This window comes from Equus przewalskii, chromosome 6 (genome assembly GCF_037783145.1).
Source record: "Equus przewalskii isolate Varuska chromosome 6, EquPr2, whole genome shotgun sequence".
NCBI classification, from domain to species: Eukaryota; Metazoa; Chordata; class Mammalia; order Perissodactyla; family Equidae; genus Equus; species Equus przewalskii.
The window spans coordinates 11,595,474-11,622,536 of record NC_091836.1 but is presented as its reverse complement, the minus strand read 5'-3'; the positions used below and the strand labels follow the sequence as shown (position 1 = coordinate 11,622,536).

The 27,063-nt window shown below is 37.6% G+C and overlaps 1 protein-coding gene across 1 annotated transcript in view; it reads right to left on the bottom strand.

Moving 5' to 3' along the window:
- ARHGAP42 (Rho GTPase activating protein 42) overlaps positions 1 to 27,063 on the bottom strand; it is a 263,289-nt gene that overhangs the window by 90,551 nt on the left and 145,675 nt on the right. The window contains exon 4 of the mRNA XM_070623015.1: positions 25,419 to 25,490. Within this exon, the coding sequence (XP_070479116.1) occupies positions 25,419 to 25,490 (72 nt within the window). The remainder of the gene's footprint in view (positions 1 to 25,418; positions 25,491 to 27,063) is intronic.

Below are 27,063 nucleotides of genomic sequence, written 5' to 3'. Positions count from 1 at the left end.
GATTTCTCAAAGGAAATTAAATTCTATACTAAAGGATATATTAATTTTCTTTCAGTTAATTAAATTAAAAGAGTAGCCAGCTGGGCTGTTTGTCAATTATTTGTGATTCTAAGTTTTTCCTTACCTTAATTCTTATTTATGGCCTTTTGGTCATTCACTGTTGTCTTTTCAAATAAGTGAGAAGGAAAGTTATAGCCCAACTTAATCTATTTTGTGTATTATTGCCAATACTCTTAAAGTTAATCAGAAAGTTCATTTCCATGCAAAGGCTAAGAATAGAGTTTATCTACTTGTTTTTTCATATAGTCCAAATGCTCTCTCTGCATATCATAAAGTCCAACTTGAGCCACAGGCTAGGAACATCTGAGTAAAATTAATTTACAAGAAGAAAAGGTTAAATTTAAAACCTTGAGACTCAAAAGCCCTAATTCAATCCCATAAAGACACACACAAACACACACTCATTAATATTTCTCTAAAGAGTAACATTGGTTGAAAAAGGATTCCGTCATTTCTCATCAAATGATCCCTCAACTCTCCATGGAAATCATGTTATCTGAACGCTCGTGGCATGCTGATGAACACATGATGAGCACTAGGTGGGAAATCCAAGGTGAAGGAAATAACTTACAAATTCTTTCAGTTGCTGGTAAAATCCAAGCATGTCACCTGGTGGCCACCTGTTCTCCATCTCCAGTAGAGAAAATAGCAGAAGCAAATGGACTAAATCTGTGATATTTAGGTTAGCCATAGGGAAGAATTTATAGGCTACTTAGGATATCTGACTGGGCTGGTAGACATGAGGTAATAACAATGAACAACGTGACCAAGAAGACCAGGGGTCTTCTTCCTGACAGCTCGGTCACAGGGTATATACGGAAAACCAGAAATAAAATGTGCTTTTGTTTGAAGGGCAGACAGAAATCAATGGCTAACTAGACAGTACTTCGGAATTATGGTGACTGACTAGAAATCTGACATTTTAGGACTTTTCTAGAAGCAGCTATAAGGCCTTCTTCATGAATGTCATTTTCTTCTTCATTTGGTTCTAGACAGGTATCACATATAATCAGTTCCATTTATATTTATATAGATGGCTTCTTTTTATCATACTGTCTAAACACAGTATGTCTAAACACATATTGTCTAAACACATACTGTCTAAACACAGGCCTAACAAACCAGATTTTACACTGTGAATTAGAGATAAGGCTACAGGACCACTTTTTGAGAACTTGAATCAATCAGTATAATAGAACTAATTAATTAGCAAATAGAATACTCAAGAAGCAGACTGCTATTGGTTATAATTTCATACAGATCAGGAGCTACCAGTCAAAGTATGTTTTGAGAACAACAGATTATTCCCAGGCCTATTCCTAGCCTGCCCCAACAGTGTCAGTTCTAAAATACATAAGGTGAAAGGCATATCTTTCAGATACGTTTGTTGCAACTTGTCCAGTTGCACACATGTTACACATGGCTTTTGGTTCAGAGTATTTTACTATATATATTTTTTTCTTTAGTGCTTTTCTCTGGGGATGATCTAAGAAAGGCTACACTTCCCCCCAAACACTGATTTATGCATTCAATGAATGCTGAGCACTCAGGACACTAAGGCACGGACATGAACAAGCCATACTGCCTATGTTCGAGGCCCTCATAGTCCAGTGGGGCAAAGAGACAAAACAAAATATAAACACAATAAAATGTATTAGTCAGACAAAGGTGAGCAGCACATGATCAATGTAAATCAAGACATGAGCCAGGACCAAAAATTATTGAGTACTTCCATATGCAAAAAGGCAATTTGGGAGACAAATGATGGTTGCCAAAGAAGCACATTTCTGAACATCCTGAAAAGCCGTAGACCCCAGACCATATACTTTATGTTTACACCATTCAGAGATTTTTACTCAGAGGGAGCCTGAGGGACAGAGAAAGACCAGACTTATTTTAAGGGCGATTTCTCCGGTAGCAAAATGAAGGAAACACTTGGAAGTACAGGCAAGAAATAACCGGGGCCTGAGTTAAGAAAATACAGGAATAAGTACAAAGATGAGGATTCGAGAAATCTTTCATGGTTTCGTGACTGTAAGACATGAGGGGCAAAAAAAAAAAGGGGGGCGGGGGCCAGCTCGGTGGTGCAACGGTTAAGTTCACACGTTCTGCTTAGGCGGCCTGGGGTTCGCTGGTTCGGATCCCAGGTGCAGACATGGCACCGCTTGGCAAGCCATGCTGTGGTAGGTGTCCCACATAGAAAGTAAAGGAAGATGGGTTCGGATATTAGCTCAGGGCCCATCCTCCTCAGGAAAAAGAGGAGGATTGGCGGCAGATGTTAGCTCAGGGCTAATCTTCCTCAACAACAACAACAAAAGACATGAGGGGCGACAGCAGGCGAGGATGATGAAGCTACAAAAAACAGGAACATTGTTATGGTTATTCTATGAACTAAGATAGGGAAACCTGTCATTCTTTCAGACTCCTCCATTTCCCTAAACAGCCACATCCATAGGTCCTACCTACGATTTTTGCCTCCAAAATATATTTCAAAATCTTCACTTTTATATTTCAAAATCACTGTAGTAATTTAGGGATTTGATGTCTCCTAGCTAAACTAATTTAATTAACAGCTACTTGGTCTTCCTGAAGGTGTCATTCCTTCTCCCTACTCGTTATCCCTATTTTAGTTAGAATAATTAATCTGAAATACCATTCTTACTATCATGTTCTCCCACATAAATGGTTTCCCAAAGCTACAGAAGGAAGTCCATGCCTCTTAGCAAAGCATAAGAGGCCTTCGGTAATGCAGCACTTCCGTATCTCTTTGGTCTCATCTCCAACACTTCCAACTTCCTATGTTATGCTCTAGCAATACCAACGTACCTGAAGTTCTTCCCACGTACCATTACAATCTCCTGCCTGCTTTGCCTATGCTCTTTGTTCTGCCAGGAAGACTCTTCCTCCCCTCGCTAACTCTCCCTCACCCACCAAGACTCACCTCAGGCATCACCTTTTCAGAGACTGAACTTCCACATTAGATCAAGTGCCCGTGTGTGTCCCCAAAGCACTTGGTACCTATGTATACCTCTAACTCAGCCCTTATCATGACACATAAACCATCTGTCTCCATTTCACCCATCAACAGTTTCTGACTTTCAGTTATTCCCTATGACTTACTCATCTTCGTAGCTCCAGGTCTAAGAAAAATGTCTACCTGCCATGAAGAAGGTTAATAAATGTCTTTAGACCTAATGATCTGAAGACGATACATAAATACGAGCAACTGAGGGTGAGGAGGAGGAGAGACAAAGAGAGGAAAGTATAAAGAACTTGCTATGGGCTACACAGACTTTTGTTTCTGATTCTTCTGTGAATAAAAGTCCTATGAAACATTTGCTGGGAACTAAATTAAAGCCATATTTTTGGTAATGCTTCCTTTTTCAGAGGTTTAGAGTTGTGATACTGAGATTTATAATAAGAAATATATATTTGGTTTTCCTCCCCATTTCTGGTACAAAGTTCCTAAAACCCTTGGAATTTCCTAAGTGATAAGAATTATAAATATATCTAGATATTCATAACAAACCCCTTTGAACCACACCTGAGTTTATGTTAACAAGGTGACTTTTGCAAAGCCCCTAAGGATGAGGCTAGTTGCCAGTGGAGCTACCCATGTGATTAGAGGTTGGAAATTTCAGTCCCACCCCCTCTATCCCTACTCCTACCTCTAGGGAGGGGAGAGCGGCTAGAGATGGAGTTCAATCACCAATGGCCAAGGATTTAATCAATCATGCAATGAAGCCCCCATAAAACCCCACAAGGATGGGATTTGCAGAACTTCTGGGTTAATGAACACGTGGAGGTGCTGGGAGAGCGTGGAAGCTCTGCACCTCCTTCCCACATATTTGCCCTATGCGTCCCTTCCATCTGGTTGTTCCTGAGTTATATCCTTTTATAATTAACCAGTAATCTAGTAAGTAAAATGTTATCTCTGAGTTCTCTGAGCTGCTCTAGCAAATTAAACCGAATAAGGAGGTTGTGGAAACCCTGGATCTATAGCTAGTCAGTCAGAAGCATAGGTGACAATATGGACTTCCGATTAGCATCTGAAGGAGGGTGGCATGGGGCACAGGAATACAAGACTGAACCCTTAACCTGTGGGACCTGATGCTATTCTTCAGAGAGTGTCAGAATTGATTGCTTGGCGGTGCGGAAAAAATACACATATCACAAGAGGGTTATCTCTTCTCATCTGTCTCACATGCCTCAGAGGAATCAGCTACCTGATTCATCCAGAAAATAACCTAAAGGCCAGGAACTATGTGTGGAAAAGGGAGAGCATCTCACCACGCGTCTATCCTGTTTGCCTTGAGATGCTGAGCTCCCTCTCATTGTCAACTAAAACATCCCCTTGGCGAGAACCTCTGTGATATGACGAATGGCTGTGAAACAGCTGCAGCCCCCCCAAGACTTGGAGCTCCTCCTCAAAAAACACAGTGCCTTCCATCCATCCCCAGAACACTTCTAGATACTTGATTCTTTTAGCTAGTATCCTGGACCACAGAGAATCCCATTCTTCAGCCATGAGGTTTATGTGAGAATAAAATCTACCTAAAATTAATAAGCTATGAGTCCTTGCCACAGGCACAGAGCACAGGTTAGTTCAAGCAACATTTTAATCAAATTTTTATTTTAAAAACACTGGTCTGCTTCCTTTAGAAAATAATATATTGCTTAAAAATAGTAAGTTATGGGGCCGGCCCCCTGGCCGAGTGGTTAAGTTCTTGTGCTCCGCTGCAGCGGCCCAGAGTTTCGCCAGTTTGGATGCTGGGCGCAGACATGGCACCGCTCGTCAGGCCACGTGGAGGTGGCATCCCACATGCCACAACTAGAAGGACCTGCAACTAAGATATACAACTATGTACCAAGGGGATTTGGGGAGATAAAGCAGGAAAGAAAAAAAAAAATCATCCCTTCATTTAATAAAAAAAAATAGTAAGTTATATCTACACCATATAACGTAATGGATTATGAGCACCACCTTTAGTGATAGTCATATAGTCTGATTCCAAATCCTGATGCCAGCACTTAGCATCTATGGAATCCTTAACAGGTTCTTTTATTTCTGAGTTTTCCTCATCTGTATGACAGAAATAACAACAGTGCTACCTAATGAAGTCCTTAAAAGGACTAAATCTCTTGTAAATCACTTAGTATTGTTCTTAGCACATAATAAATACTCAATCCCCCCAGAATTTAAAGGATAATATATTCAACCACCACAGCGATTCATTAAATATTTACTGAACACTTACTACTCCCTCTAATAGTGCTACTTAAGACTTTCATTTCAAAGACGTTATCTTTAAGTAGAGGAGAGAATATAGAAAATAAATATCCATGTTGCAAAGTAGAAATTACTATAGTAAGTGACATAAGAGAAATTTTGATAAAGCGCTTTGAAACTCAGAGGTTAAGAGACTAGCTTTTGCTTTGGTGAGACGAAGTATTATTAGGAAAAAAAAGTGTGAAAACACCACACCCAACAGATTCTAAGACATTCTAACAATAAGGGCATGTTGGAACCACACCACCACCACCATCGTGATCGTCACCAGTGTGATTTTTGCCAGCACCCTTCTGCATGGCAGGAAGAATGTACTCTTGTTGCCTCTACAATGTTACACGTTCTTCAAGAACCAGATTAAAGCCCTCTTCCTCTATAAAGAGAATTACAATCTGTTATTTCTATGATTCTAAAAGGTGCATTACCTGGAATAAGTTATTTTAAGCCTTTTTATGATAAAAACAGGAAATTGGCTCCTTTTGGTCAATACAATCATTCTAAATGTCATGAAATGAATGCTAACTTACTTTTCTCCACATCCGCTTAAAATATATCTTAGTAACTGACCAAAGAATTTTAGAGCTGGGGGGAAAAAGAATATACACATACACACCAACACATACTCATCCCCCACTTTGTTTTAGATCAACTATTCCACTCTTTCCCATGCAATGCTTTTTATAAAATTCCACTTTGCTCTGAAACAAAATTTTAAATTCTCAATTTGAAGGCACTTTACAAGGAACAAAAGTATCATTTAGTGACAAGCAGTTTGTTCAGGCCCTAGGGATACATGTCAAGCTAAATTATGGAATAGTACCAAAAATGGAATGGCTGTTTTTCATGGCAGTTAAAGACACTGAAGCTCTAAATGATGTTTAAGGAATTAAGCTCCATGGCCAAATGGATCTTTTTATCTGAAATGCTCACATATCTCTTTGCATTTACCCTTTTCACTGTGAGGAAGGTTCTACTACTCTGCAAACAGCTTTAAAAAAAACCAACAACACAATTTTTAAATAAAATACAGAGCTTGAGAGGATAACAAAGAGCATTTTATAAACCACTTTGCTTCCAGATGGCTTCTCCAGAAACCAGGATTGGATAGAGAGAGATGTAGAAGATATGATGTGGGGAGGCCTAGGCCCACTCAGTGGGGCACTCTGGAGCTAGAATTAGCATCTGTTAGAATCGTCCTGTGGTGAGCTTAAAAAGCTGCATCTTTTTACGCCTACCCCTATCAACCACTGGATGTGGGCTGCCTGAATCCCAGCTGGCCCCAGGAGGGAGCAGCAAGCTCAGAGGGAGCTGACAGCTGCAGGCTGTCTGCTGCCCACGGCCCTCCTATAGCAGGGGCAGCAAGTCCTCCCCCGAAGCGGGCTCTGGGTAGTGCATCTCTGTGTCCATCACTTAATTTCACACAATGCTATTGCATCAAAGCTTGCATCTTGGTCAGACGAAGGTTTCAAATGAAAAAGTTAAGATTACCATTTAAGAAACGTAGCAAATTTTGAGCTAGAAAGGCCCAGAGAAATGATCTAACTTCCTCATTTCAAAAGGTAGAAAATAAAGATAAAAGTGTTCAGGGAGTTTGGAGCCAGATTAGGAGAGGAATCTGGTATCTGATGGGATAAATATCTGAGGGCATATCATGAGGAATAGCACTACACTCCATCAGTTCTACATGAGCCTGAAGAAGGGGCGCTATAGAGAACCAGAGCTAAACATCATATGAGCCTGGACTGAATAGTTCAAGGGCAAGGATGATCTCTTACTCATCAATGCATGTCCAGTGCTCAGCACAGTTGTGAGTCCATAATAGGGATGAAACGTTCAATAAGAACTTTCACACAAAGCTGCGAACAGATGAAATAGATGGCCTCAGAAGTAGTTTCTTCCTCACGTACACCTTCCTGCCTTAAATATAAGGTCACTTAAGTGGAGGGATAACAGCGGATTTTAAGTGTCAGACTCCAAGGTCTCCTAATTTCTAGTTAGTGCTTTTCTCTTAAACCACCCAATTTAACAAAGCAAAGAGATACCTTCATTCTAAATCAAGGATGCTCAACATAAAGTCTAAATCTAATTCAGTGTTCTGCCCACTATAATCTATTTTTCTCAAAGAAGTTAAACCATTATTGCAATCTTGCAAATGTTTACAGTCTTATTACTAATTTGGCCTTAGAGGGGTCAGCTAGTAAAGAAATGCATTGATGAACAGACATTTCTTAAGAGGAAGTTTCACATATAATGCAGCAATTATTGCAATAATATGTAACTCACAAACAGTAAAATGGGTTTCATTGTGCCAAGTAAAATGAGTTCAGATAGAGAAGCAAATTCTCGGTGATTATCATAAAAATTAGAAGGAATAAAGAGCTTCCTCCCCAAGTCTAGTGATAATTTCTAAACCAAGACAGGAAAAGGGAGGATCTTTCTAAATAACTAAAAATTTACAAAATTAAGCCAAGAACCTTAGAGTGTGAAGAAAGCCAAGAGATCATTTAGTTCCACTCTATCAAGAAATATAGTGTTCCATATTCCCTACAGATGAATAGTCAGCCCCAGTAGGAACTTTTCTTCTTCACTATTTTTCAAGGAAGTCTGTTCCCTGTAGGATAGCCACGCTTTTTAGATTAAAACAAAACAAAAAAATGCTTGTTTTGAAAAAGAACAAGTTGGAAATAGGTTCATTATAATGGAAAATAATAATTAATAATTGGATAATACTTCAGATTTCACAAAACATTTCACACTAGAAATTTCATTTGATTCTCTCAAAATACAAAGAGATGGCTATGAACCGTATCCTTTGATACTGATTTGCCCAAGGTTACCCAGCTATAAAGCCTTATAATGGAAAATGTAGACCTCAGACTTTTAAGGATCTGAGTACATGCAGGAGATGCCACCCACTGAAAGGTAAATAAAGCTCAACTTGTCCTCTTGGCTTTGAACTTACTCCATGGAGAAGTCTTTAATTCACAATGCTATGAGAGAAACAGTGCACTTATTTTCCCAAGGCACCTACTTAAGCTCTTTTTGTAGAAATCTGAGAAAGATTACATTTTGTAATTTGAACTATATTTGCATACATTTATAATTTCATTTTGGTTCCAGTCATCTTATCCTATTTAAAAATATTGTTATTAATTCTTGCAGTTGCATTTATGCATGTGCAACACAATTAAAAAAATTTAATCTGAAGTTGGCAATTATAGTTTTTAGACAATGAGCTTTTTGTTTATTTCTTAACACTAATCCAAGTATTTAATATAAGCCAACAACAGAACATGTTAAAGAAGTTAACAGAAATGCAGTTTTGCAAAAAAAAAAAAAACAACACCCCACAAAAATCTTTTATGAATTGGACTTCAGAGCCAATTTAAAATTTAAATATACACAGGCTCAAAAGCAAATCAACGTTTTTTTTAAAAGGGAAGGTAGGACAAAAGCATCTGATATTCCACTGAATGGGATTATTTATACTGATTTCATGGTAAATGGAATTTGACTCTTGCTGTGCACAAGTTTTAAGGCAGCAGGCCAAGCTGACATTAAGGTTCTGTAAGATTCTCCAGGGAATCAACTCAGTAGTATAACATAACCAATATATTTAGCTCCCTAATCTTTCTGGCTCCAATTGAGCTGGTGAAATCATAGGGCCCAATCTTTGGAGTGTTTACTCTGATCTGCCCTGATGTCCTGTTGGGCAAAGAGGGAAAACGGCTCTTGTTTACTTTTCTCAAGCTAGGACGACAGGGCACAGCAGAAGAACACAGCCTTTGGAGTCGACCAGAATCCATATCTTAACTCCAATATTCAATAAATTCTGCCTCACCTATCTATGACCAAACCAGGTCACCTTTGAGCACTGCCAGATCTAATCTGGCAACTGAGTATGAGCCACATAAGTGATGAGGAAGGAAAAGGATTTTGAGCTAAGCCACTCCTGCACCCACATCTCTGGCTCATGGTCAGGGAGGAGCAGGAGGGAGAACCGGCCACATTTGAATCTGCAATGATAGTTACTCAGATGACACACAACACAAACATTTCCTATTTTTCACTGTCACATAGCCACCCAGGCTCTCGATCTACTTTGACATTTTCAAGATTCACTGCTTTTAGCATTCCTTCTGGGGTGAGGCCTTACAGAAGACGTCAGCTCCCTTTGTACCATAAGAAAACTCCACATCTCTCCTGAATCCAGAAATTGCTTTGTCTGATTATTAGTTCTCTCAAGGAGAGTGCCCAGGAAGGATCTGGAAATATTCTGAATTAAGAACAGTAAATTTCACTAAAGTCAAGTCATAATGGAAAAAAAATAGAGAGATGTGGGACAGGGGGACAGATCTGAATTAAACAGCAGGCTAAGCGCAATAGCTCTGTTTCATTTCACCAATGACATTTTCATTTTTGTGACTTCATCATGAAGTGATTTCATTTGGGTTTCTATTTAACATTTTTGTGCCAATTTGCTAGCTAGAATTAAGTGATTCCTTTCAATGTCTTTTGAGTTTATAGGACTATCTATGAAAATGAATTCCCAGCTTCTAAATGTTCGCCCCCAGAAAATAAACATGATCCAGTAAAAGAAAGAATGCTATGCCAAAGCTTCAGCTTGGCTTTTGTGACATTTAGAGTAAAAGGACTTATGTGGCTGATTTTAAACCACCACCAACAACAAAACTTTACTGCTTTTAAAACAAGTTTTAAGTTTTAATTGCTATTGTTGTTATACATTTTGCTGAAACAATTACTTGAGCAATTTATAGTAACTAAAGAAAACCAACAGATACAATCCCAGGTTGGTAGGTTTTATGTTATGATCAAATGACTACACATTATGTCCTATAAGAGGATATAATGGAAAGACCACACACAATGGCATGACTACACAGTACAAGTGAATAAAATGAAAGGGGGAGCGCAGGAGTGGAAATATCCATTGAGTTCTCAATCTCATTATGCCTAAGGTAACATTAATCATAAGATGATCTTTAAGGATAAAAACCATTCACAAACTGTTATTATAAGTGTTAAATTACTAGCATCAAAATGTTCAGTATTGTCCAGACATCATGAACTACCCTGGATATTATCTTCTAAAAATATACTGCAATCTGAGAACCACATTCACCTCTAGGGTTACCCAAGTACCCCAGAAAGACTCACAGGGAGTCCTACCTTCGTAGACCCCAACGACCCAGCCTGTCCCTTTTTCTGGTCTTAGTAAGATCTTTTTTAACAGTCTTCTCTATGTAGTTCCCCAAATCAAGGATCCAACCCCATCAATCTTCAGAATTTTGCTATTGATTAGCAAAAAGACATAACATATCAATACCAACATTTATACTGGGTTGCTCTGTGCCAGGCACCGGGGATTATCAATATGAATAAATAAAGAATCTGTCTTCCAGGAGCTCAGTCGAGACATGAAGATGGACATGCAGAAAGATAAATTACAGCCCAGCTCAGAGGCTGTATGCTGAATGGGACAAGGGTTGAAGGACTGCTAAAGTCCACAGAGCCCAGGCTAAGAGGCAGTCTTGTTATGTGAACCCAAAAGACTTTTGTTCTAAGGTTTAATCCTTGTGCCAAATGATTTTCTCACCTGAAAACCATAATGAGGACAGAGAGGAAATGGTAAAAGAGGAAGGAGATCCGAACAACACATAGAATAGAGAAGCTAGAAGAGAGGAGGAAGAGGCGATTATCATCAGTTAACAAAGAGAGGGAGGAAAAAGCTCCATAGTACAGCCAAGGTAGGGGGAGAGGAATTAATACCAACCAGAAGTCACCAGTTCAGAGCCCCATAAGAATATAAGTGGCAAGGCAGATGATGTAAATTACGGAACGGAGGGCGGCAGATGGGAATCAGACAGAAAGGAATGGTGATGCCAAATTGCTATCCTCTACCCCAGAAAGAAACCCATAGCAACACTGATGAGCACTTATTATCTTTACCAAACAAAACAGAACATCCTTCTCTAAATGAGTTTACAATTACAATCCAGTCAGAGAAGATGGTAGTAAGGGCAGAGAAGTTCACATATGTGCAGAATTGACTGACAGTTAAGCCCAGAAGAGGAAAGAAACAATTTTTTCACAGTTCTCTCTGGGGTCACCCCTCTGAAATCATTCAAGTACTTCAAAACCCAGGGATAATCCCCAACATAGAGAGGACATGCTCCTCACCAGAGCAGTGGATCCCCAGGAAGTAAGACAGGCCAGTGCTTTTCAAACTTTACTGTGCATTTGAATCAACTAGTGATCTTGTTAAAATGAAGATACCAATTCAATGTCTCAGGTGGGACCAAAGATTCTGCATTTCTAATAAGCTGCTAGTTGATCCTGCTGAACTTCACTTTGGATGATAAGGATATGAAGAACCCTTTCTGTCCTGCTACCACACGGAAAATTGAAGACAGAGGCAGATCAGCCAGGTTATATAGAGATACTCCAAAAGGAGACAGTTGAAAGTGAGGCCAAGGAAAAGCTGGAATTAGTCCACTGCTGGAATAGAACAAATGGGAAATTGACATTTACTATCAATTTTGGGCTACGCACCTTAACACACATGTATTAACTCTCACAAATCCTGGGAAGAATAGGTATCACTTTTTACTGTCAAAGTTAAGAAACTGTTCTAAAGTCAAGTTCACAAATGGCAGAGCCAGGTGTCAACCCAAGGCCCATTTAATGCAAAAGCCTATGCTTTTTTCCTCTCAAACAACCAGCTCTGAAAAGCCAGACTTCAGGTTAACTCTCTGAAAAGCCAAAACTGAGACAGGACTATCAGGGAGAAACTGCAGCCTTTCTTTGCTAACTATGAAGTGCTTCTTGGTAATTAAAGGAAACGAAATTAACAGATTTCACCCTAAAATTCTAATGTACAGAGTAAACTTATATGAACATATAGTCAAGTATAGTAAAGCCAAAAAGTAAACAAGGATTTGCTTCCCAAAGGAGTCTTGTTCTTCAAGGCATAAATTAAAACCAAAATTCCCCAAAGACTAAGTACGGTGAACAACATGATAGACCAGAAAATACACATAGAAAATTTTTCAAGTGTCAATGCATCTGAGCTTTAATTTTCAAAGTGGAATTCTTTCAGATTTGATTTAGTCCATGGTACATCTAGAAAAATTAAACATACCATTTAACACTCTAATTCTAATAGATAAAAAATACAAAAATTTGGCTTAAAGAGACAATACATCTCACAATGAGCTCACCAGCATTACCAGCTGGGACCAGTTAACCACATTTACCAAATAAGGTAAGTTTTGTCAATGCTTGAAATCTTTCTCCAGTGAGCTCACTTCACTTCTCACTGGATTTCTACAGTAATTGTAGAGGTCATCTCCCTAACTCAGAGTCAGTAAATCACCAGGCTCTCAATGCAAACGTGGGCTGCAGGGTCTCTGGAGAGCATTCAGTTTGGCTTCATATTATTACTGACTGTATATAGAGGAGAAAGACGTCAAACCTACTCTAAAAGCAGAACAGTAAGAAGCTATCTTAAGCAAACCTATTACTAAATAAATCAGGGCGAGCTGTTTATTATTGTGAATAAAAATGGCAGACCTAACCTTATTTCTCTCAATATATTTGTCCAGTTGCCAGCATACTTCCTGTTATCTAGCACTGAGTCTATACAAACATATCCACAATTTTCAGTAATTTGGGTTAATAAGTGAGTCATCTTATCTGCACAATCCCAAAAAACCCAAAATATTTTCTTTTCATTTTTAATTGGCTGCTTTTGTATAGTGTAGAAACAATGCACATGAATAAAAAGAAAGTTAAATCTGTGATGAGATTTACCACACTCTTACTTAAAACAACATTGTTGGGAGGAGGCTGTCCACCATATTTAGCAGTTTGGGTTGCAGTGTGAAACCTAAACAAAGGCACGTGATTGTAGAGTATAGCGGTTTTTACTTGGCCTTCTCTTAAATATTTAAATACATTCTACTTCAGATGTAAAAAGGATTCCTCATCACCATCTTCTAAATTGCTTGTGTGCCAAACCATAACCCTAAACTGAGAATATATATTTGGCTTCAAAGATAAAAGATTTCCATGAAGATATATTTACTTCAAATAAAAATTGTGGTGTTTGTGTTTGACTTTTAGTCAAACAATACACAAAAATATGACTTTTAGTCACTAACCTATTGAAGGTCACACCCAAGTTTATCTTACCATAAATTCTGTGGGTTTCCAACATATGGAATGTAAACCATTAAATGCACATTATTAAGTCTGTGATTTCAGAGAAGGTCCTGTTTGCATGAAGACCTAAAGACTGCAGAGGTGAAAAGTGAAATTTGTTTCAGGGCTTAGACCAGGGGTTGCAAAATGTTTTCTGCAAGGGACCAGAGAGGAAATATTTTATGCTTTGTGGGCCACATGGTCTCCGACAACTACCCAACTCTGCTGTTATGAGATTAGAGCCACATAGAAAAAACAAACAAATGGGCAATGCTGTATTCTAATAAAACTTTATGGGCACTGAAATCTGAATTTCACATAATTTTCATATGTCACAAAGTATTCTTAATTCTTTTAAACCACTTAAAAAGGCAAAAGCCATCCACAGTTCATGGGTCACACAAAAGGAGACAGAGGGCCAGATTTGACCTGCAGTTTGCCAATCTCTGCCTTAAACACAGAAATGAACATTCTAGACTTTCTAAAACAAAGGACATCCTTAAACTGCAGAGTGGAAAACTCATTCTGAGGTAGAACACGGTTGTTGTGAGCTGGTGCTGGTGTACAAGAATTGTTATGAATATGCCACAGGATGGTGGGCTCACTTCTCCCTCTCCCCTGTGCCGACTTTTTTGGGGGAACTTGGTGACAGCTGAATTCACAGGTGAGGACACATGCCTCTCCTGCCCAGAGGGAAGAACAGAAACAAGTTTTAATAAGGAAAGATGTGGTAGGCTGGAGAACTCTACTGACATAAAGAAAAGCATTACAATGGCAGGAGCTCCTGAATCAAAGCAGAGCCTGAGAAAGGCTGTGCCCTAAGGAAACTAGAGGGCTAACAAACAGGCTCATCCTTGACCTCCATGGAAGAGACCTGAACTCCAGAGGTTTGTAATTCTCTGGAGGGCATTCACTGGGAGCTTAGAGTCAAACACCTTTGTGATCTGACACAGGCCTGCCTGAGGTTATCTGCTCTTGCTCTCCTGCTGGTTTGGTTTACTAGTTGCCAAGTCTTGCATGGCCGGCAGGTACACAGAAGTGACCTGATCCCCTGATGGTAGAATAGAATTTATCACTAACATGCTAATGCAAATCTTGATGAAATATTGGCTGGCAGCTGGTCTCTATGAGTATTGTGAAAGGCAGGAGTCAGAAACTATCTTCTTGAAATACAGATTCAAGACTCAACTGCCCACATGAGTATAGTGTGGGTGGTTAGGAACATGTCCTTAGAGCCAAAATGTCTGGGTTCAATCCCTGCTTTGTAATTTACTAGCTGCCTAATCCTGGGCAAATGACATTACCTTTTCTGTGGCTCAATTTACTCATTAGTAAGAAAAGGGTGAAAAGAATCGCCCCTACTTCATAGGATTGTTGTAAAGATCAAATAAATATATATGAGCTGTATAGAATACTGTCTGACATATATGATCTATATCTATTATATCCTGATTATTATCACGATTATTATTAACCATAAAACTCCTTGGCACAGCACAACACTCCCCATTATTCTGCGCCAGCTGAATATTTCCTGCCTCATTTCTCACCAATTTGCCTTCATCTTCCATTTACACACACATGCTAACCTATGGCCCAATATTTATTCCTACTATGGGTTATGACATACTGTAGGTTACACAATCAGTTTCATGGGTTATAACCAGCATTTGTTTTAATGAAATAGGTTAGAATACAATTGAACATAACAGATTACATCACGTAGTAACAGAAGTATGTTGGCACATATACTCACTGAAGTGTGACGTAAAATGCATTTCTTACTGTGGTTTAAGGAGAAAAAAACAAAGGTTACAAGGAATAGCTCTAATCACACCAGAATATATCAAGCTTCTAAGCCACATCACAAAATTTTTACACCACGACTCTTCTCTTTTGCCTGCAATGCTGTTTTCCCTTGCACTGACAGGAAAATTTCTGGCAGCCTTTACACTGCACCTGCTTAATGGCGAAACTTCACATAAGTCTTTGCCAGTTTCCCCTGGTTAAGCAGAGTGAACTGTTTCTTCCGTTGTGCTTGTACAATACGATGGGCATATTTCAGAGATACCATTAATCCCATAGCATCTTAATTATCTGTTTCCCTGGGGCTTCTTCTGCTGTACTGTGAGCTCCATGAAGGCAAGCATCAGATTTTATTTTTGCAGGCATGACTTAACACCATGCCTGGTACAAAATAGATCACTGTCCAGTTGAATGGTTTTTATATCAATGACTTAAGACAAGATGGATGATGGCATGCTAATCAAATTTCTAATGACTCAGAGCTGAGAAAGGAGGAGGAGGTGGTAGAGGACCTGCCAATATATTAGATGATAAAATCTAGATGCCAAAACATCTCACCACTTCGGAATGAAGTAACTGAAACATAGTAAAAGTCTCACCACCAAATTCAAAAAGTCTAGTAGGCAAGCATGGAATCAAAGAGCTCTACCTTAAGAGCTGCTGAGGTTTTATTTTGATCCAAATAAACCTGATGAGTACAGTAAATAATTTTATTGGTGAGTTTTATAGAATACGAATTTTATTGGTCAACTATTTTTGTTAACGTTGGTTTTAACCAGACACTCTTTGGGGCTTCATATTCAGTTTTCACTGCTAAATTCTAACAAGAACACTGAAAAATTGAAGCAGTTTATAGAAAACAAGGCTTTGGTAAGTTGAAACAACGTCCTATTAAGAACTACCAAGTAAGTATACTAAGTAACAATACTAACTAAACGTAACACGAATGTTTAGTAAATGCAGAGGCTTCCCGACAAATATTGACAGTGGCCCAACAAATATTGACAGTGGCAACTTTGACACTGGGTGCTCAGTACATTTTTGGGGTGACTACACATGAAAATTTTCTGTACTTCAGATGTAACAAAAGGTTTTAGTTAATTTTGTAGGGGAAATAGTCTGAGGTTTTCATAATTTAATTTTTAAATCCATAGAAGTTTCCTAAATATTTAACTCACTGATTCATAGTCTCTATAATGCACGTTGAAATAAACGGAAACCCTCTAAAGTTTTAATTTCAATTTGATACACATAAAATACAGGTGAGGGCAAGAGGAACAGTCCAATAAAACACCAGTAAAATTCAAATGCTGGCATTTGCAACAACCCCAAAAAACAGATTATAACTTGCAAAAATTAGTATACTATAAACATGATTTGGAAAATCCTTCATGTTTTTTCTTCCTCCTAGATTACCCTGATCACAAACTCTGATATTTTTGTGCGTTTTCTCAACAAACAAGCAACAATTACAGTATAAAATTAAACACAAGAGGGCTTAACTCACTGATGGTAGTCATTTTATCAGAGCTCCATGGTTAACACCAAATGACACATACTACAAACACCACCAAACCCACATATTCCTGTTTGTATCTGCAACTTGCTTTGAATTCTAAAATGTAAATACAAAATCAAATGTTTCCAATTTTCTTGTGTTCTTGTTTGACTTCCCTACAAAAGTCAATATGGAGTCTCCCAAGTATTTCAGAATATTTCTAAACATTTAATTTGAAAAAAAGAAATCACCAATAGCTTCCCAACCACTTCTAGGACCACTGGAAAGGCAGTGATCCTAAACAAAGAAGGTGTAAGTAAAAATAAACATGTATAGCAATGCTCAGTGACAAAGCACACATCATGAGATGCATTTAGAGGCATAAACTCTCATGTAGCAAATTCTTCTGCAGTAGGGCAGGCGGTCCATGTGGTAGAGGCAAGAATGTATTTACAAATAAAAACATCAACTCTTCAACCAAGGAAACCAGCCTATTTTCTAGAGAAGATACAAAGTTCACAGAGGAAATCTGCTCTGTGGAGATGCTCTCCAAATGGAGCTTCGGAAGAACTCCTCACTGTTGTCCCTGTTGAAAGCAAGAGACTGAGAAAATTTTCACTAGTTAATTGGAGTTTCTCCCTCTACCAGGTTAACTTTAAGTAACTGGATTTGCTATAAGGAGGACTTCATTATAAGGAAACAGGCTTGATTCTCACCCAAGAAACCTGGTCTCTGAAGAATGAAAATAACTTTATTGTATAGCACGGTTTCACACTCAAGATCTCTCAGTATCGATTTCAACAATTGCATTAAAATCTTAAAAAGGTATCTATTTGACCTAAAAAATTAGCATAAAGATCTTCTGTAAAAATACAATTTGTGGGGAAGTTTAAAATGTTTCTTAAGTATCAGTCTTCTGACGAGAATAATTAGGAGGGAAAATAGCGGTAATCTTCGCGACAATTTATTATAATCAAATTATAACATATGCGCTTACCCTCCTGAGCACATAGTAGCCATTTAATAAAGTTATAATAACCTATATATGTTTATAAATGTACATACATATTTAACATATAATGACGTAATAATATAAAGTGACTTGAACAGTTCAGCAGAATGGCTTTTGGCTTATGTCCCTATCCAGAATTCTAACTGTGGGAGGCTCAGCTTTTCCAATGACTGGCAAGCTCTGAAACGTACATAAAAACATGATTCTTTAGCAATTTTTGAAACATGAAGAGACACTGAATGGCACCACCTGTCAAGTACAGAGACTATAAATGACTCACTGTCTCCAGGGGATGTGACCTGGTTTGCTTTTCTAGTGGTGGCAATGGGGTCAATTAGGGCTGATACTCACCTCACAATGATGTTGTAAGGATGGCGAAAACACGCAATAAACTACAAAAAAAAGTATACATTCCCTTGATGGAGGCAGGTTCAGTATGGTGCCAAAATTACTGAATGAGGTATCAGAAGGCTTAGATTTGAGTCCCAGCTACAGACATGTGCACCTCTGGTTGTCACCAAAGCCACCTGATCTTTCTGGACCTCAGGTTTGACACTTCCTACTTTGTAAGACTGTTATAAGTAATAGTGCTCCATAAATTGTACAGTGTTATTAATTATAAGTAATGTCCATTTAAGGTCCTCTTGCTTGGTACCCCTGTGAACCACAATTTATCAACAGTCAACAATCAACATGGATTTGTCTCTGTCCATGAAACAAAATAAGGTAAACTGAACTACATGAACAATGATCTTATTTTTACTGCAATACTTGGGTTAATACTGAAAGTATTTAATAGCAATAATTATTCTTATAAAATAAGAGCAATTAACATCTTAGTGCTTACTATGTGGAAGAAATTATGGTAAGAAATTTATAAGAAATGTCAAATTATGCTATCATATCAATCCTATGAAGATTGTTTTATTATTTTCTCCATTTTTCAGACGGAAAACTAAGGCTTCAAAACGGTAATTAACTTACCCAAGTTCACATTTCCTATAAGTATTAAGTGCCAGGTTTTGATCTCAAATTTCCATGACTCTACAGAACTCACTATAAGGCACTAGCTAGCTTTCCAAATGAGCTAACCAGCCAATTTTCCTTCTTTAAGAATAAAAGAAAAGGAATTAACATTTCTTGAGCATCAAATATGTAATGGTGCTATTAGAGAACTCCATAGGTTTTATCTCATTTCTGTTTAAAATCTGACTCTACTCCTTACTAGTATGTGACCTCATTTGCTTAACTTCTCTGCACCTCAGTTTCTTCATGTATAAAATGATGAATGATGTTTATTTAAACTCATTAGAAAATGAGTTTCACAGTTTTCTTGACTAATATGCTGGTTATAAAGATTAAATGAGTTTACACGTAAAGTGCTCAGGGCAGTACTTGGTTAACTATTATAAAGGTTAACTATTATTGTTAAAAAAGATGATCAAATAACAAAAAATAATTCTTCAACCCCATATTACATAATAGGTTCTTCTGACGGTAGACATAATACAGGGAATTACAAGCAGTTTCAAAACAATTATCAAATGGTTTATAATTTACCCAGAGAATTCAGCCCTAGAAAACATCTGTCCAGGAGACAGAGACTCAGCCCAGTGGCCATCAGCAGCATGTGAAAAGCCAATCCTGACCATTCTCTGTGGGACTCGCTGACAAATGGAGGAAAAGTTAGGTGGTTTACTAAATCTATCTCTGACCCTATAAGCCACATACTTTGGATTGCTCTCACCATGAGTCCAATGTATTATCCATCAAATTAGATGAATAATCAGTAAAGTGGCAAAAACTTTATAATTTGGAATAAGGAAAGCATCTGTAATCCTTCTAGATTCTCTAAGCCATTTGTATATTTGAGACAACAAATCGGACTGCAGCCATTTTTCACATTGAAGGGAATGTAGGCTGTAACAGGAATTAATCATGACAATTCTCTATAGATTTCTTTTAGATACTACATACTAAAATAATTGCATGTGCAAGGCATGTCTAAAAATAATAAATGTTCAGAGACAGAACCAAACTCTACGGACAGAACAAAGAGACAAGAATTATCGGGTTCCATTACAGTCTTCAACATGAAATCAATGTAAAGAAAATCAAGTTCTGTTTTGAAAGGACTAATGTTACATTGTTTATTTTTCTATTAAAACCATAGAAGAATATTCATATGATTTCTATTAAGGTCTAATTAAAAACGAAAACCAGTCTTGAAAAATATTTCCCAAAGAAATGAAAAATGTGTATTTCAATTTTTATGGGCAATATTTCTCAAGTCTCTCACCTCTAATGAAATAAGTCAGGGTTAAGTGCCTACTGTGCGCTGGGGGAAATTTTAAAAGTCAAGGGAAATGTATTAACTAGGCTTGATTCAAGTGGGAAAGTTTGGGCATATTTGAAACATTTTTATAATTAAGATATATTTCACACCAAATTATTTGTTTGCTAAAGGTAGAGAAAACAAAACATTTCACAAAAGAGCATTCCAAACAGCAGCATGGAAGAGCTGAAAGACTGCTGGTCTGAGGAAGTGAGTTCTAGAACTCGCTGTGCCAACTTGCTGCTCAGTCTGTTTATATTCACAAAATGAGCCCTTGGCCTCCTGAAAATCAGTTTCATCTCTTAAAATATCTAACAGTATGGTATGTATATATGTTTACACACACACACACACACACACATTTCTCCATAATATATTTGTCTTTGATTAAGAGCTCAGATATAGAGTTCTACCTATATTTTGGAGTCAGCCAGCTTATGGAGGAACAAGTGTGCAAATTGCAGATATAACTTACAACTGATTCTCTCTGGGGGCAAGGAGGAGATTTCCAATGAAATCAATGAAATATAGCTGTCAATTTATACAAAAAGTGTAAAAAGTTGTAATGCATCTTGCTCTGTAATAATGATGCTCTAGATATATTCATATTGTGGAAATTCTAGTTGGCATTAATCGTTCTGAATACATACTTTCCATTCATTTCTAGAATTTAAATTGTCAGTGTATCAGGAGAAGAATTAAACAAATGAAACACTTAGTTCGACACTCTGACACATGTAATATGTCAGGCTTGTAATACAATTCCATTCTGTGTATACCATCAGACTACAAAGCTTTAAATAAATACATTCTTGACAACTGTTTACAGATAACTTTAGCTATTCAAAAAGCAGGAACCACCTCCTCTGTCCTTCGGTTCAACAACCCCGTCATTAATCTTTTCTAACGCCTCTCACAGAGGCATGGTGCTTCTTTCCCACAACGGTAACTCACTCAGGGCCTCACTTTCCACAGCAAAGTATCAGGTGTCTCAAAGCTCCATAGAACACACTGCAAAGGAAATGTCTGTGGCCCATGGACTTTATCCACTTCAGTTAAATAGGATCATCTGGTTGTGAGGAGAGGGCCACTTTGACTCAGCATTTTCCACTTGGACCAAGCTGAGGAGGTCACTGACTACAGTGGAAGATTCTACTCTTAACTGACACTCTTGCCTTCCAGCTGGCTCATTGGCCTGAAACACTTGCGAGAAAGTTCCACTGCAAAGACTGAAGAGAGGCAGAGTGTCATTTGTAGAATTAACTTTATCTACCAAGTAAGAAATTACTTAAGTAAAATGGGGTAAGGCAGTAGAAAAAACAAACACCTTCAAGTACTTTTATTCCTACCAAGATGTTTCTGCAATGCCAAAACAAATTGACCTATGCATATATGAGAATCCGTTTTTCATTCACTTTACTAAACAAGGATCACTTAGCAGCTTACAAACAATTTCGTACTAAGAGCATCAGGCAGATAGAATACACAGAATCACCACCAAAAAAAACGCCAAGTACAATAATCTCTATGTTCAAGATTTCATTTGCTTTCATTTAACCACACATTTAACCTCCTAATGAGTAGGCAAAGGAATGGTACACTGTCGTGTGCTCTCAGTTGATCTGTTTAGCAAATGAGATATTTAGAAAATAAAATAAAATGAGTGTAAATGCTCATGCTACTGCAATTGTAGCTAACTAACCCTTCAAATAAGAATAATCCATATACAAGTAAAATCTACTGTTTTAGGTGGGCCAGAACACTTGGAATATTCTGTACTAGAGAAAGAATTCTCCACAAAGCTCTTTAATTTTACCAAATATCATTGATGAAGTGAAACATTATAAATCGAGGCTCTGAAGTTAAAATGGCTTGATTTCAGATCCATAGTCTGACTTCCCAGCTCTGTCATCTAGCACAGTCACCTCATTTCCTCAGTGTAAAGCAGGTGTAACACTGTACTCACCTCACAGGTTGCTTGTAGGATTTAATTAGGTCACAGATGTAATAGTTCAGTGAAAACCCTACAACTCTTGTTATTTTCTTCCTTCTTCTGCCCCTTCTCAGGCTCCTTAACTGTCTTGTTTTTCTCTTCCCAAACATCAAATGTTGAGAGTTCTCAGATTATACAGGACCTAGGTCCTGTCCTCACTCTATTCTTTCCTGGGGGGGATCTAATCTACCCCCATGATTTTAATTACGACCTAGAGTGCCATAATTTCCAAATGTGTATTTCTAATTCAGATCCGAATACACATTTGCCAACTCAACATCTCCATTTGAATGTCTTGGATGAAGCTCAAATTCCTTCATTACGTCCAAAAGTCAAACTCATCATCTGTGCCATCCAAACATAAATGTTGCCTATCTCAGTAAGTGGCTCCGCAAAGCATCCAATTATGCAACCTGGAACCCTGAGAGTCATCCCTGAAACATCCTCACTTCCCAGCATGTAACCCATTTCCTACCCTTTCCGTTTTACCTCTGAAAATACCTCCCTTGGTTGCTACAGACACTATTGCCTTCTGAATCTAAAGCCACTATCCTATAGCTGGCAAACTGGTTTTTCCAGTCTTGCCTCCCCCAATTCAGGCAACTAGAGGGATATTTAAAAATGCAAATAAAATACCACTCCTCTACCTACAACTTTTCTTTGGCTGATCAGTGCCCTTAGAAAAAGGAGTAAAATACCATGAATCATTAATAAAGCTGTGCACATGTCCTCCATCCCTATGGTCCTCTATATTCCATACACATTGCATATTTTTCCTCTAAAATGTCAGGCTCTTTCCTTCTTCAACATCTTTATTTATACCACTCTGTTCCCTCTTCAGGAACATATAAAAGTTCTTCTCTTCCCACCCCTGTATCCCCATTTCTAGCTATTTCTTTATCATCATTTAGTTAACTTAACCAATACTTCATTTAGTTAACTTAACCAATCATCATTTAGTTTAATCTTAATTTAATCATCATTTAGTTAACTTAACCAATACTTCCTCCAGAAGGTGTTTCCTGGTTCTCTGGACAAGGTCGGTTCCGTTAATTACACTCTCACTTTTGCATCATAATCCTCCTCCATGAATTTGCAATTACTTTGGTGTCTGTTTTCCACAAAAGATAGTAAGGGACACAAGTGCAGGGAGCATGCCTATCTTGTTTACAATTGTATCCCTTTATCTTATCAAACCCTATACTCCACAAGTGGACCAACCATGCTATTGATAAATGTTTACTGAATTAATTAACACAAAAATGGTTCTGGTTTAGTCCCTGACTTGATAATTGCTCATAATTGGTAGAAATCTCTAATTCAAGGCAGACTGTGATAGCTTTTTACAGGAAATAAGCATATGGACTACTTGATTCTATGAGAAGAAAAAAATCAATTCTGGAAAAGGAATAGATATGTGAGGAAAGGCCTATTTAAAGGCTTCTTTCTGATGCCGGGATATGAAATAAGCCAGGGAGAGCTGGCAAGACTTCAACAAGTAAAGGGTAAGAAATATTCCAGGGAGAGGAAATGTTTGGGGAAAGGCATGGATAGAGCCAGGGTATACACAGAGACTGATGAAAAGACAACGTGCCCGTGGAGGGAGGCATACTGAAACGCAGTAAATGGCCACACTGTGGAAAGCTGTCATTATCACGACTAAACTGTCTCTCAAGGAGAATCATTGAAAGTTTCATCAAAGAATGACAATTAAAGGTCACAAAAATTTGTTAACAGAATAGGATGGGGGTGTGGAGACTAACTGATGCAGGGTCGGTGAGCCGAGGAGTCAAAAGAAAGATTTCTTAGACTCTTAAGATCTGGCAGTAGTACTCTTTTATTTAGAGAATAGTGTGGAATAGCATGGGGACAGGGCCCATGGGCAGGCAGAGCTGGTGCATGGGGACAGGACACACGGGCAGTCAGAGCTCCTGCTGCTGCCCCGAGTTGAGGGTTAGGGCTAAATTTAAGGCATGGGTATGTGAGTCATCTCTTTACAAGACAAAGGAAAAAAAGTTAAAATGGTACCAGTGCCGGTAGGGTCCAGCCATTGGGCGGTCCCATAACTTCTAGATAAGAATCAAACCGGATTGAGTAAATGGCAGAAGTCACCGCTCAAATATTATCTTCAGCTAAAGACAAAGGAGGATTTTGGGGTGGGGGATCAGTTACATGAGGTTGCCAGACAGTAAACAACTTAAGTTCTTGCCTTCCCCATTAAGAGTTTCCAGAGATAAGGCCATCCCCCCTTCCTCCTGGCGCAGAGAGGGAGGCATGGAGATTTCCTTCACAAATGCAATTGTCTCTGATCAAAGGGCAAGCAAATTCCACTCCTTGGAGCTTGGTTCTCATCTGCAGTTTTAAAATTAACCAGCCTAAAAATCCTCATCATAAACTGTTTTAAAATTAAGCAGCCTAAAAATCCTCATCACTAACTAGTGGGCTATTTCAATATTTCAACAGAAGGGAAGTAAAGGAGGGGAAATAATTCTGCAGTAGAATGGACAGCACTGCATAACTGGGGAAGTGGTATGTCATTGACAAAATGGAAAATCGAAAGAGAGACAGGATGGGAAGGATGGGAGATGATGCCTTCTATTTTGGAAACTCTAAATTTTATGTCCTTAGACGATATTGAGCAGATAGGTAAAATGTGGATCTAAGAAAGAGGATGCAAGTAAGTTTCAGAAATTATTAGGCTCAGGGAAATTTTAACCAGTCCATAATCCATTAAACATTAATGCAAAGACTGGACGAACATGTCTAAAATTTTTCCATGAACACAATTTTATTAATAATGAAAAAATGTAAAAAATAATAAAAGTTCTTTTATAATTACTGCTGGAATTTTCAACATATCCTGTGCCTAATTTTTATTTTATATAGGTGTTAGGAACAAAGCTCCTCATAATTTTACTGTAATTCCACCATCTTTAAAATAGTTAATTTCCTACAATTCGAGGGATGGGAGGAACTCACTTATTAAGTAACATGCTCACTTTCTCTCTATTCAGTAGAAAAAGAATAATCTTCTATGTTTAAAAGAATTCCAGTCTTTGTAACAGGCTCTGTGCAAAAGCTAAAAATGACGTACAGAATTTTTTAAAAGGTCATTCTAATTTCAAAAATGTTAATATCTGAAATTAAGTCATCTTTAAATATCAAGAGAATGTCTGAAGAATAATAAAATGTAACACTTACTTTTGCTGCACCTATCTGTTCTTTGCGAAATTTCTCAAGTGGCGCAATTAATACATCATTAGCGTTTTGAATCTGAAATTAAAAATGCAAACAAATTAAATTCTGTATAATTTCATGCAAATAATATTTTTAAAAAGATGGTCCCTTTATTCAACTTATTTAAATAAACAGCTTTTGTTCTCATTTGCTCCTATAAATGAAATAAAAATACCTTGCATGCTGGATAATCTTTTTCTACTTTATAATTAAGTTGTTTTCACAAATGATTTCACAGGATGCAAACAATAATGTGAAAACAAGTACACATGGTGGGATCTTAGGAAGGAACATTTAAATTTCATATTCTAAGATTTAACTAAGAAATAGTACACCAAATATTAAATTTACAAATACCTTTAATTACATTGGTTTAATGTACTTAGTTCAAGCACCATTTTAAAATTAAAGCATAACCACTTCCATTTGCCTCCAGAATGTTTTAATTCTACAGAGGCAAAATAAAACAAGGTTCATTTTTCCCCCTATTTAATTAGATTCCTTACACTCGGGATTTGCCTAAACAGTCCCATAATATCCAACCCTATTAAAATAGCATCTTATTTCATTTCAATTAACAGTATTTTAGCCCCAAACTCCAAATTGGAGTGACAAGCTTTAAAACAGATAAATCTTCCATTGATCTCTAAGAATATTGTGAGGGGGTTCCAGGTGTGGGAAATAGGGACTGGATGAAAGGAGACAGACATTTCTAAGGATAACAATATGCTGGAAAGAAATCTTGATTTTAAAAAAACCTTTAAAAAGTATTAAAATTAAACACAGGATCTTAAATGTTCTCATAACAAAAAGAAATGGTAATTATGTGACAGGATGGGAGTGACAGCTAATGCCATGGTGGTAATCATTTCGCAACATATAAATCTATGGAATCAACATGTTGCACACCTTAAACTTACATAATGCTATATGTCAATTATATCTCAATAAAGCTGAGGAGAAAAAAGTAGGGCCAGTTGACACGATTTATAATTTATTCTACCATTGTGATAAGATTATCTATTATATAGCTAGCAAATGCTAAGATGAAGAGGAAAACCTATTTTAAAAATACATTTTAAAATAGGTTAAAGGGTATATAGGAGTTCCTTTTATTATTACAACTTTTCTGTAAGTCTAAAATTATATCAAAATTTTACAATTTCAATTAAAGTGTTTTACTTTCACTAAACCGGTTCTTCTCTAGTCAAGTTTTATTTCTTAAACTCCATAATCTAAATGCATAGAGATAGTATACACAAAAAATAAAAACTACAATGTTAATGCCTTCCATGATTCTGTCACTCTCCAATTTGCAGAAAAATGAGATGACAGATTGAAATCCTGTGCTGTGCTGTGAAAACATACAAAGTAGATCAATGCTCAAAATCCTTTCCAAGACATTGAGGGCCAACTGTAGATAAGTCTGACATCCATCACCTCACTCCCATTTGTGAGCTCAGACAGGCAGTCCTCGAGATACACTGTGCAGGTATTTTACTGGAGGGGGATGATTGAAAACAGTAGCAAAGGAGCTCAATTTTAATTCTCATTCTAAATCCTCTTTGCCCTCATGAAACCCCAAATACACACACACACACACACACAC